This window comes from Lithobates pipiens, unplaced genomic scaffold, assembly GCF_037356315.1.
Source record: "Lithobates pipiens isolate NorthernLeopardFrog02 unplaced genomic scaffold, aLitPip1_a1.2 Scaffold_16, whole genome shotgun sequence".
NCBI lineage: Eukaryota > Metazoa > Chordata > Amphibia > Anura > Ranidae > Lithobates > Lithobates pipiens.
In genome coordinates this window covers 504,317,492-504,330,532 of record NW_027507748.1, presented here as the reverse complement: position 1 = coordinate 504,330,532, position 13,041 = coordinate 504,317,492, and the positions used below count along the sequence as shown (strand labels likewise).

General features: G+C 36.9%; 1 protein-coding gene across 6 annotated transcripts in view; it reads right to left on the bottom strand.

Annotated features, from left to right (window-relative positions):
* DACH1 (dachshund family transcription factor 1) overlaps positions 1-13,041 on the bottom strand; it is a 427,793-nt gene that overhangs the window by 120,423 nt on the left and 294,329 nt on the right. For 4 of the 6 annotated variants that reach the window (XM_077483130.1, XM_077483132.1, XM_077483131.1 and 1 more), the window contains 2 exons: positions 12,412-12,567; positions 4,833-5,005 (listed from right to left, as the gene is read on the bottom strand). In XM_077483130.1, the coding sequence (XP_077339256.1) occupies positions 4,833-5,005; positions 12,412-12,567 (329 nt within the window). The remainder of the gene's footprint in view (positions 1-4,832; positions 5,006-12,411; positions 12,568-13,041) is intronic. The other 2 variants (XM_077483134.1, XM_077483135.1) reach the window with 1 other exon arrangement.

The following is a 13,041-nucleotide window of genomic DNA, read 5'->3' as shown; positions in this document are numbered from 1 at the left end:
CCTAACAAAATAACATCATCACGTTAGGTACAATCTGATTTTCTGACAACTTTGTCCGACTGTATGTATGCAACAGTTTCGGACAAAATCCGTCGGACAAAATCCGTCGGACAAAATCAGATGGATTTGGTTGTCGGAATGTCCGACCGTGTGTACAAGGGCTAAGATGGCCAGTAGCCAATAATGTCCCTTGCGTCGTATTTGGTCCGTCCGTTCTATTTCTAGGTCCGTCAGATTTTTTTAATGAAAAACGATCGGATTAGCCCACACACGATCGGATTGTCCGATTGACTGATTCAGTCAGACCTAGTCTGCAGGAAAGTGCTGTCGTGTATATGGGTCGTAAGAGTTTAGTGAAAAGAAACATTGAGAGGGCTTTTCATTTGTGCAGTATAAATATCAAATATTTTATATATAATCCTTCAATTTCCACATCAACATTTTTGCAAAAAAAGTGATGCACCTGATATACATAGTATAAGTTTAACTGAAAATGAAAATTGTGGTTGGCTTTAAAATTTCTAGAAATACTGTGTGTACATTACATTTTATGTGTTCCTTTAAGTTAACAGATACTTTTTTGGTATCATCACAAAGATGATGTTGTATAGCCTTTTTTTTACGTGTATTTTTCTTTCCTAAACAGCTAGGCAAGAAGTCAGTACTAGGAGACTGCATTTTCATTTGCCTGAAAGATCCTATAAAAATATATTTACACTGTAGCCTGAATTATGTCTTTGGAGTAGCAAGATATATAACATCTGTAACTGACAAAACATGTTTCTAGCCAAGCAATGTTCACTTGTTTTTAGGCCTTAGCATTCTAAACTCCCTAAATAACAAATATATTCTTTATTTTTCTAATTTGCAAAAAGTAAATCATACTGTCACTACCTGCATGGCAAAAAGACACACACACACACACATAAACACAAAAGATGTGATGGAGTTTATAAAGGATCATAGTGATGGGAGTGATAGGAATAAGCAATAGTAACTAAACTACATGCTCTAGTCAAAGTTGTTGAAATAAACAGACTAAGGGTGACAAGAATTCAGAAGTTTAAACAAAGGGTTATGACATTTGGTGAAGCTTAAACAAAGGGTTATGACATTTGGTGAAGCCTTTTAGCATCTGCTGCTGTAAGCTCTGGAATTTAGCAGTCTGCCCGGTTAGGCCCCTGTCCCATTAATCCAGTGTGCTTCTCCCACAGCGTGACTGCAGCGCAGTGTACCTGTGGTTTTTGTGCGGGTTAGTTGTGATTTTGCCATAGACCTCTATTGTTTCCTGCTGTTTTGGTGCACTTTCTGAGTAGAAGCTAACCCACACAAAAAACATGAGTACACTGCGCTGCACCAGCACTGTGGAAGAAGCACACTGGATTAGAGTGAAAGGGACCTTAAAGGCTAAGTTCATCTTTGTTCACTTTTTGTTTCTAAATTCCAGCTCTCCTATATACCAATATATCATTAATGTACTTATTTTGCAAAAATAAAACAGCTTTTCATTAATGTTACACAGGCTTACCTCACTTTCTTCTTGGCTTTCTTCGTAGCTGTTTAAACACATTGCTTGATTACTTCTGGCTTACTTCCTGGTCAGACTTTAGGTCATGACACAGGACGGAGTTGACCGGTTGATCTCATTAGCACACATCCTGCATCATCTACCCTCAGCTGGTCAACTCCTTCCTGTGTCATGACCTAAAGTCTGACCAGGAAGTAAGGCAGAAATAGTAGAGCAGTGTGTTTAAATAGCGATGAAGAGTTAGGTAAGCCGGTGTAGAATTATTGGAAAGCTGCTTTATTTATGCAAAATAAGTAAATTATTGCTATATTGGTACATAGGTGACCTGGAATTTAGGAAAAAAAAATTTGAACTTAGCCTTCAAGGATGTTTTCAGCAGTGCTAAGATTTGTTCAGTTTAACACGCAGGTAGGTACCATTACAAATATCTTTCTGTAGTGCTTGCTAATACTGCATATGAGAGTTTCTTAATTAGCTTTAGACCCCTTTCACACTGAGGCAGTTTTCAGGCATTTTAGCGGTAGAAATAGTGCCTGTAAAGCACCTGGAACTGCCTCTCATGCCGCCCAAATGCGAAAGCCTGAGTGCTTTCACACTGGGGCGGTGCGCTTGCCGGACATTAGAAAAAGTCCTGCAAACAACATCTTTATGGCGATTTGCGAAAGCTGTATTCAGTGCTTCCAAAATGCCCCTGCCCTTTGCAATGAATGGGCAGCACTTCCAAAGCACCTGAAAGGCGATTCGGAAGTGGCACAACACATAATTTTTAACCCTTTATTTGGCCGCTAGTGGGGGTTAAAAGCGTCCCACTAGAGGCTGAAAAGCGCCACTTAACTGGTTTCTGACTGGCTCACGTAGATATACTGTGGCAAAATGGCTCCCCTGGGCAAAATCCTGCATGGGTACGTCCCTTCATTTAGCGCCCACCAGAGGGAACTCTGATGCGTGTGGCCCGTGGGCACGATCGAGACCTGCCATGTGCAATTGCTTGCACGAGTGACAGCACAGGGATTTGTGTGTGTAAACACACAAATCCCTAAGCTGTCAGGGAAGAGGAGCCATATTGTTTGTTCCTACTAAGTAGAAAAAACCCTATGTCTCCTCTCCTAATCAATCCTACCCCCCCCCCCCCCACAGTTAGAACACATAATTAACCAGTTGATTGCCCCCTAGTGTTAATAACCCTTTACCTGCCAGTGATATTTACACATTAAGCAGTGCATTTTTAAAGCACTGATGGCTGTGTAAATGCCAATGGTCCCCAAAAAAGTGTCCGACCTGTCCTTCGTAATGTCACAGTATCACAAAATTGCAGATCACCGCCATTACTAGTAAGAAAAAGTAATAAAAATGCCATAATTCTTTCCCATAGTTTGAAGATACTATAACTTTTGCACAAACCTATCAATATATGCTTATTGCGATTTTTTTTTTTACCAAAAACATTGTAGAAGAATATATAATGGCCCAAACTGATAAATAATTTTTATTTTTTAATTTCGGGGATATTTATTATGGCAAAAAGTCAAAAATATATATTTTTTCAAAATTATCACTCTTTATTTGTTTATAGCGCAAAAAAACGCATTGGTGATCAAATACCACCAAAAGGAAGCACTGTTTGTGGGAAAAAAAGGACGCACATTTTGTTTTGGTATAGCGTCAGTTAAAGCAACAAAGTACCAAATTGTAAAAAGTACTCTGGTCAGGAAAGGTGGAAAATCTTCCGGGGCTGAAGTGGGTAAACAGAAGTAAAGCACCACTAGAATGAGTGGCGCTGTACCACTAGTGCACGGGCGGCCCCAGTGTTAAACGGCTCTTAGGACAGGGTGTGAAAGACAAGAATAGGTGGAAAGAAGTGCATTGTGCAAACTGACACTTTTTATTTCTTCAATTAAGCAAATCATTCCAGTTCAAAAATCTTGAACTTGACAGATCATAATTTTCATTATTATAACATGTTTTGTGTATTCATTTGTAGGTTTTCAGGACTTAAAGTGGAAGTAAACCTATGGATTTAAATAGTTAAAAAAAAAGGCATGCCGGGAATGCTAACTGCACATTGGCTGTGCTTTCAGCCAAACTATAAAACCATCCAATGGCTGATGTCATAATGAATCACATGTGCAGCACCATAGCAGTTGAAGATTAAACAAAGGCAAATATGGCAGCTTCCTTGGCTGAAAACGATAGGGGAGTTTACTTCCACTTTAAGATAAGATTATACCAAATAACATGTAGTATTCAAATGAATGCTGGATAGGAAATCATATGATACCGGCAATATTATTAAGCACTTGACCTCTGGAAGATTTACCTCCCCTTCATGACTAGATTATTTTTAGCGATACGGCACTGTGTTAATTTAACTGACAATTACGCAGTCCTTAACACTGTACCCAAATAAAGTGTATGTCCATTCTTTTCCACAAATAGGGCTTTCTTCTAGTGGTATTTGATCACCTGTGCAATTTTTATTTTTTGCACAAAACAAAAAAAAACAACAATTTTGAAAAAAGATATACATTTTTTTAACGTTCTGCTATAAAGCATAACCAATGAAAAAAAATAAAAAAAATTGAATTTCTTCATAAATTTAGGCATATGTATTCTGCTACATATTTTTGGTAAAACAAAATTCCAATAAGTGTATATTGATTGGTTTCGCAAAAGTTATAGCATCTACAAACTATGGCGGCGATCAGCGACTTATGTTGGGACTGCAATATTGCAGCAGACATTCTGACACTAACCGACACGTTTAACACTTTTTGGGATCAGTGACACTAATACAGTGATCAGTGCTAAAAACATACACTGTCACTGTACTAATGACTTTGGTTGGAAAGGGGTTAACATCAAGGGCGCTCAAAGGGTTAACTATGTGCCTAACCAGTGTTTATGTGTACTGTGGAAGGTGCTTTTACTAGGGGATGAGATGGGATTTGTTCCCTGCTGTGCAGGAACACAAATTCCATCCCTTCCCTCCTGTCAGAATGGCGATTTGCCTTGTTTACATAGGCAGATCGCCATTCTGTCTCCCTGCCTGATGATCAGCGGGTAACGGCGGACATCAAGTCCATGATACCCACTGATTAACTCACACTATATGTAAATATGTGTGCCGCCTAACTGGAAGAGTCAGATCACATGTATATACATGATCCGGAGCAGAGATGCCACCCTGTAGTAGTAAAACTGCTATAGGGTGGGCCTTAACTGGTTAACATTAGAAGTTTTAAATCTTAGAGTAAGGTATGGTACAACAATCAAGAGATGCATACATATTTGCAATGCAAATTACCTTAATTACTGAAGTTTCAACCCTGGATGGTGGACTTTGTACTTGTGCGGCTGCAGCCATGCTTGCTATTGTACTGAGGTGATTCATCTGGCTCATTGCCATTGTAACAGAGGCTGGAGGTAGGCTTACAGGGATAAGAGGATGAGGCATCATCATAAATGGAAGTTCCAGACCTGCAAATGTAAATAAATGCCTTTGAGTCTTTAATACATATTAACCAATCAAGTTTATTAAAATTACAGTTTTGCTTTAGAATCTGTACCATTATGAAATTGATACTATGGAGTCTCAACTTTTCCAGGCAATAGCCAACCTAATAATTACTACTTTTACAGAAAGTTTACTATGCAAATGTTTATTTGATAACAAATATATATTGTAATATATGAATTCAGTAGTATTCTACTACAGAATATATAGATGACATCTTTGTTTTTTTTAAATTACAATGTTTGAAGTGGAATAAAATATAAAGTCTTATACAAGAAGTTATTGAAAAAAAAATCTTTGTACTTAATAATAATGTAGCTATGGAACTCATCGTTATCCAATACTTAAAAATTTACTTAATAATACTTTTGCAGATTTAAGGCCATAAAAGTAACTGCAAATTATTTTTAATATTCAAATTTGAAACCTTGATATGATAATGACAATTACTTTTTTTTTAAATCTTTCACATTCCGAAGCAAAATGCAGACAGTGGGGTTAAAATATTAATTATATATTGGAAAAAAAAATTATGTGCTTTTAAACACATTTCACTATGTTTTTGACTTGCCTAATTGGATAAAGAGAGCTAACGTCTAATTGCTTGTTCTAAGCCACACCCCCATTGTACCTATTTTTTTTTTTTACACCTTCTAAGTGCAGTACAATGATACAGAATTCTGAAAAGAGCAGTTATCCATGTAAAATTTATTTTTAGGTTACAGACATCCACTTAGTCACATAATCATTTCAATCTCTTTGTATGAGTTGTGCTTTGCATTCAAAATAAGAGAAATGCTTAGCAAAGCATTCAACTTGGAAAAAAACAGTCAAAGCATTTACAACTTTCCAGTTGTCCCGCTGTCTATTTTCAACATCTTACAAAACAAGCTATGTTAAAACAGGTGGTTTTATTGAACTAACTTTCCACAATGTAATAAACACCCCAGATGGTTATATTTAATTGCCTTTTGAAACAGTGGCTTAAAGTGTAATGTATCCCCTAAAAACAATTTGTATGATCTGTTGTCTAAAGGGTGACCTGTACCAGCTGTTCTTCAATGAATACTTCAGCAACTGTTCAATTACAAATAATAATTCCAATACTGCTCATCTCTCAAAATAAGTATTTGATTAAAGCACACCTTTTGTTGTCCATGTAACAGCATCTGAACCTATATCTGAAGAGACATGGTAATGGTATAATGCCCAACTGATTAAATGTTTTACACTGTAACATGGGCATAAATGCTTCTTTCACCTAGATGTAATTATTAAATACCAGGGCTTAAATTAAATGATGTGCCCACAAGCTACTTATACCACATATATTAGAGAATGTGCTGCTTCTAACATATTCCATACAATAAATATAATTAACCACTTGCCCTCCAGAAGGTTTCATGACCAGAGCCTTTTTACCTTTAACTGTCAATTCCGCGATCATGCCACACTGTACACAAATTAAATTTATATAACATTTTTCACATAAATTTTTATTTTTAATTATATAAACAAAAGAAGACAGAAATATTAATAAAAAAATATATATGTATATATATATATATATATATATATATATATATATATATATATATATATTCTAATTTATGTTATAAAACATATCCAATAATAAAAAAAATAAAAATAAATAAAGTTTCTTCATATATTTAAGATAAAATGTATTCCGCTAGATATCCTTGGTAAAAAAAAAAAAAATCCTAATAAGCATATATTAATTGGTCTGTGTGAAATTTATAGCATCTACAAACGATGATATATATATATATATATATATATATATATATATGATCACTTTTATTGCTGTCACAAGGAATGTAAACAGGTACTCTTTACTCTTTATGGAGGGATCGGGGGTCCAAAAGACCCCCGATCCCTCCTTTACATTTAAAAGTATTCAGATCGCCGTTTTCGGCGATTCTGAATACTGTTTTATTTTTAAATCCAGCACGATTGGCAGCCAAGTAAATGGGAAGTGACGTCATGACGTCGCTTCCGTGTTTACAATTAGGAGACTGGAATGAAGCCACTTATGGCTTCATTCCAGTCCCTCCCTAGCTGCCAGAGGCATCGGATCGTTCATTGGTGCTCCCACCGCTCTTACTGGAAGCGGCAAGCGGCGGGAGGGGAGACGTCCTCCAGCATAACAGCCGAGCGGCTTTTAGCCGCATCGGTTGTTATGGCTGGAAAGCCGATCGCCCGCTCTAAAAATCAGCACCAGGATGATGCCTGCAGCTGCGGGCATCATCCTGGTATAACCCCCGGAAGCCGAGTATGCACACCTGTGTATGCTCGGCGGGAAGGCGATATATATATATATATATATATATATATATATATATATATATATACTGGAATTTATGCAGCTTTGATGCTGTAATAGTAATGGCAGTGATAATACTGTTCACTGGCGCTGTACTAATGATACGGGCTGTGAAGGGGTTAATATCAAGGGGCGATCAAGGGGTTAACTGTGTGCCTGACAAATGTAGTGTGTGTAATGTCTGCTACCTGTAACAGATCTGGCTGTTTTTTCTCCCTGCTGTATGTATGTAAATACAGATTCTGTGCTGTGATTGGCTACAGCTGATCAGCAGGTCTCAGCCATAAATTATTGGCGGGTCCCTGTTGATAAAATCCCGCTGTAGCCAATGACAGTGAAGATTATCAGGAGGCGTGCGCATGCATGCCCCTAATCTGGAACAGGCTGGATGACATATATGTACATCATCCAACCTGCACATGTTGCCCACCTATAGTAAATGTACTGTGAGTGTGTGGGACGTAAAGAACACAAAAATTACAGGTAAGTGTATAGAATATGCTTATTTAAGAATACATTATGTTGCACCAATAAAGTGTATTTCTAGCAAAAATTTGTTTTTCTCATCTTGGATAGAATAAAATAGAATCAGATTTTCATGGTTCTCTGTATCCCTGTATCCATGCTTACAATAAAAAATATTGCATTTTACAGCTTTCACAGGAGGTGAGGGTGCCTTTTCCAGTGTCCCTGAGAGATTTCTATGCATCTCCCATTTGTCTCTTGGACAGAAAGTGAGGTGAAATCTCCCCAACAGCTCTTTTTGTGCTTTTTTCACAGGTTGTTGCTGAAGCCCTCTCTCCTGTGAGTTTGCGCTAGCAGCGTTGAGGATTCTCAAGTCGGAGGGTTAGCTGACTAAATAGTCACTGTGACTACCTCTCATTCATTTCCTATTTGTGTGCCATTGTATATTTTTGTGCATCGTCTTTCATCTATTTGCCCCTATTTTACTACTTAAAGCCTTGGAGGTAATTTTTTTTTTACCAATGGGAAATATACAGAAAAAACATTTGCTATGTTATCCAAAACAAAAGGGGTTCCAACCATATGCTATTCTATCAAAAAAAAAAATGTCTATTGATATACTTTAAATATAAGCAACCTGTTGAAACTTTGGAACATTGCCACCTTTGGCATTGGCACGTGTGGCTATTCCTCAAACCCATAACTATGATACAGATATTATATTGATACGGATGTGCAAGTTGACGGCTCTTCTCATCTATTTGTTTATATGAGTAAATTAAAATGTGAAACGCTTACATACCAGCACAAGTAATGCTCAGTAGGGTAAGTTTACTAAAGAAATGGAGGCTGTTCATTTAACAAAGTGAATTTTAAAAATGGTGAACCCGTGTTGACTTTGAACACCACAGCATGTGCTGAGCCTGTTCAAAATTCACACTGCAAAGTGAACAGACTTTAATTCTTACATAAAAACCCTATAAACTAACAAAGAACTTTAAAGGTACCAATAAGTCTTGTTGAAAAATGATAAAAATGTATTTATTATATTATATAAAAATGTAGCTCCTTTATTTCAGGAAGGACGATGGGAGGTAGATTGGGCCTATTCCCCAAACCACAAGCTTACTTTCCACCCATAGACCATATTTTTTGCAGGCATCCATTTTTGATTATTGGAACCACATTTGAAGATAATATATTGATTATACTGAGAGCCTGACTGTACCTTATTTTCCTGAAGAAGTGGGCTAAGTCTTGCAAAATGCAATTGCGACGGAAATGGCAGCAAGCGAGTCATCACTCAGTCTTGCAAGGGATGATGATTCAATTTCTTACTGTGTAGTACACAGATATTTCTACACATATGTGATTTTGTGTTATGTCCTCATTGTATGTCTTTTGTGGTTTTAACAATTTGTTATACAATACATTTTGATAATTTTTTAACAAAACATATTGGTACCTTTAAAGTTCTTTCAATGAAGAACAATATTATGTTATGGGTATCACTGATATCAGATTTCAAAACTGCTAACTTGCTGCAAATTGAAAAAAGCAAAAAAAAACAAGAAGGTCCATGTTCAGAGGTTTTTTTTAAATGGTAAAATATTACAACATATTATAATATTGCATGACTGTCCTCATAATATGAGTATTATTTAGTAGCATATTTTAATGCGTTGTACAGTATCTCACAAAAGTGGGTACACCCCTCATATTTTAGTAAATATCTTATTATATCTTTTCATCTGACAACAAGAAATAACACTTTGCTACATTGTAAAATAATGAGTGTACAGCTTGTATAACAGTGTCAATTTTCTGTCCCCTCAAAATAACTTAACACACAGTCATTAATGTCTATACCGCTGGCAAGAATAGTGAGTACACCCCTAGGTAAAAAGGTCCAAATTGGGCCCAAAGTGTCAATATTTTGTGTGGCCACCATTATTTTCCAGCACTGCCTTAACCCTCTCGGGCATGTAGTTCACCAGAGCTTCATCGGTTGCCACTGGAGTCCTCTTCCACTTCCTGACGACATCACAGAGCTGGTGGATGTTAGAGACCTTGCTCTCCTCCACCTTACGTTTAAGGAAGCTCCACAGAGGCTTAATAGGGTTTATGTCTGGGTCATGCTTGGCCAGTCCATCACCTTGGTTTGTGAGATACTGTATGTATTATTTATCATTTCATGTGTACAGGGGGCAACTAATCTACTACTAATCTACTAATTATATATTCTGGATCCGCTTTCTAATTTGCCATTGACAGACAACATTTGTGCTTTACTGTTTCTTCTCATAAAAATGTGTCAATGAACCTATACAAAATACATTGATCTACTGAAGCTATATCCAATTCAATGCAATGTAATGCATTTCAATGTAGCATTTTTACATAATCTTAACAAGAATCTCTGACCTCTCTAGCTCCATGTTCTGTGTAGTATTCCATCCTCAAAATCCTCAAATATCACAACAAAGTCTCCAAAGTTAGGACTTGGCTTGTTTCTAGCAGCTTAGAAACAGCTGCTGTGCATTTACACTAGAAGACTGGCAGGCGACCAAGGTTTTTCATCAATAGAAAAAATGGAGGAAAGAAGCTGATATTTCAGTGTCTCCTTTGAGAACTTTGAAAACACATTTACCCAAAATGCCTGTAGTTACAGAGCTTGTTTTTAAGTACTTTCATGGTTTGTTCAGGATAGTTTAACTTGTGTCTGAGCACAGGACAGCTTTAAAGCTGAACCCTGGATAACTAAATATTGTCTAACCACAAAAGGCATGTGTGTTCTTAAGTGAACCTTGGTATACTTTATGTATTATGTAGTAATCCAGTGTGAAATGTTTCCATTGTGCAGGAGCTTCTTGTAGTAAAGACTGTCATGGTCACTGGTTCTCTCTCTCTTTGTGACTGCTCTTGTATCTGCCCCATTGTTTTCTGAAGGCAGCCTGAACTTTACGGGGCCTGCTGGCCCACAGCTCTGCTCTATTCACAGGCTATGTACAGGCCAGTGGTGATGCCACTGCTACTTCTACAAGCTAACAGCTGGGTTTGCAGGAGCATTTAGTGCACACAAGTGGATTTAAATAAGAGTTTTGTGCCCAGATTTAAGCATTAAAACTGGACTCTAGGTAAGCAGCTAAATACACCAATGAAATACATATAAACATGAGTGAGTTTGGGGTGGAGGAACTTGCTTGCCTCCATAAAATTTTGACCCAACTTCAATAGAACACCTTTGGGATGAATTAGAGCGGAGACTGCAAGCCAGACCTTCTCGTCCACATCAGTACCTGACCTCACAAATGCTCTTCTGGAAGAATGGTCAAATATTCCCATAGACACACTCCTAAACCTTGTGGACAGCTTTCCCAGAAGAGCTGAAGCTGTTATAGCAGCAAAGGGTGGGCCAACTCAATATTGAACCCTACAGGCTAAGTCTTGGATGCCATTAAAGTTCACGTGCATGTAAAGGCACTTTATTTTAGCCTAGCATTCAGCTTTAAAGAAGACTTAAGGTGAGTTTAAGAAATTAAATACATACCATGTGTTTGTTCACTTATAAGTATAAATAGAACATTGCCTGAGTTTTTATTTCTTATAATGTATGAATTTCACAATTGAATAAATATATGTAATACAAAAAGTGTATTTTATAGCACAATTTTAATTGTGTCCATATATATATATATATATATATATATATATATATATATATATATATATATATATATATATATATATATATATATATATATATATATATATCTCACATTAAGATCTAGTTTAGGAGACACAAGCAAGTTGCCACAGTCTTCATAACGCATGTCCGCAATTATAGATGATATTTTTAATATGTTATTTATTTTTATTTATTTTTTACTTTAAAACACTTATCACGGGATTTAGTTAAAGGGGTTATAAGCCCTCATGGTTTTTCACCTTTCAGGTGAAGAACCTTCTCTCATGCTACAGCCCCCCAGAGTCTCCGTTTTACTTATCTGAACCCGGTCTTTTTCTAGCTGGGGATGAGAACACCAGCTCTAGCTGGTGTCTTGTGTCCTGATTGGATAGATTGATCGCAGTGAAGCCATTGAGCCACGAGAGCCACCAGGGGACCCCAGAAGAGGATGTTCTGGGCTATTCTGTGCAAAACGAGCTGCACAGTGGAGGTAAGTATGAAATGTTTGTTATTAGGATAGGCAAATCACTGAAACATGTTCCAAGATGTCTTTTCTTATCATGAGTAAATCATTGTGCACTGTTTAAACCAGAAGTTGTGTCTCATGCACTGGCAACATTTGTGCACCTTTGCAATACTTACACTGGGCATCTTAGTATCAGGTATTATTTAGTGATTCTTGGGGATAAAAAGCTAATACTTATACCACACTTTCCTGTACACAGCACTACATATTAACTAAGTTCTAGTTTCATTAAATGGTTAATTTCACAAAATAGTGAACTAAAATGTTTCTCCACTGCTGATGTCCAATGGCGTTAACACAGCTACAACTAATAGTCATGATGGGGATAAATTACAGCATCTCGTACCATTTGGTAGCAGGTGATTCTGTTGAAGAGAGTTGAGAGGATGAGTAACTGGAAGGTTATGCTGTCCAGGCAAGTTGGGATGGTTAACAGAGGCTTGTGATCCTTGGGTAGGGAGAGATTGAAGCTTTTCTTTCTCCCAAGAACCATCACTGCTCCCTGTAGAAATGAATATACATTATTGGGATTTAGGACGGTTTCTATAATTAGCAAAACCATAGATTTAACAGGTAACCTTATGTTATTAGTATTATACTTCAACATTTTTCAAAGTATATTTATGATTTTGAAATTTACAGTAAATTAAAGAAACTGAAAAATATGGGCATATTGCATTTTGGGCTGATAATGCAGCATTTCACCAGAAAATTGTTGTGATTACAAATGTTTAGGCATTCTCATGTTTATTTATTTTGTTTGTACTGGTATGACACAAAAAAGTGGAGAAACAAGCCAAATCTGACACATTCAACTCAAAACTCCAAAAATGGACTGGATACAATGATTGCCACCCTCAATTTAATATTTGGTAGCACACCCCTTGGAAAAAATAGCTTTGCGCCACGCTACTGCACACTATGATCAACTCACACCAAGCCTGATAGAACAATCACTGTTGCTCCAACAAATACA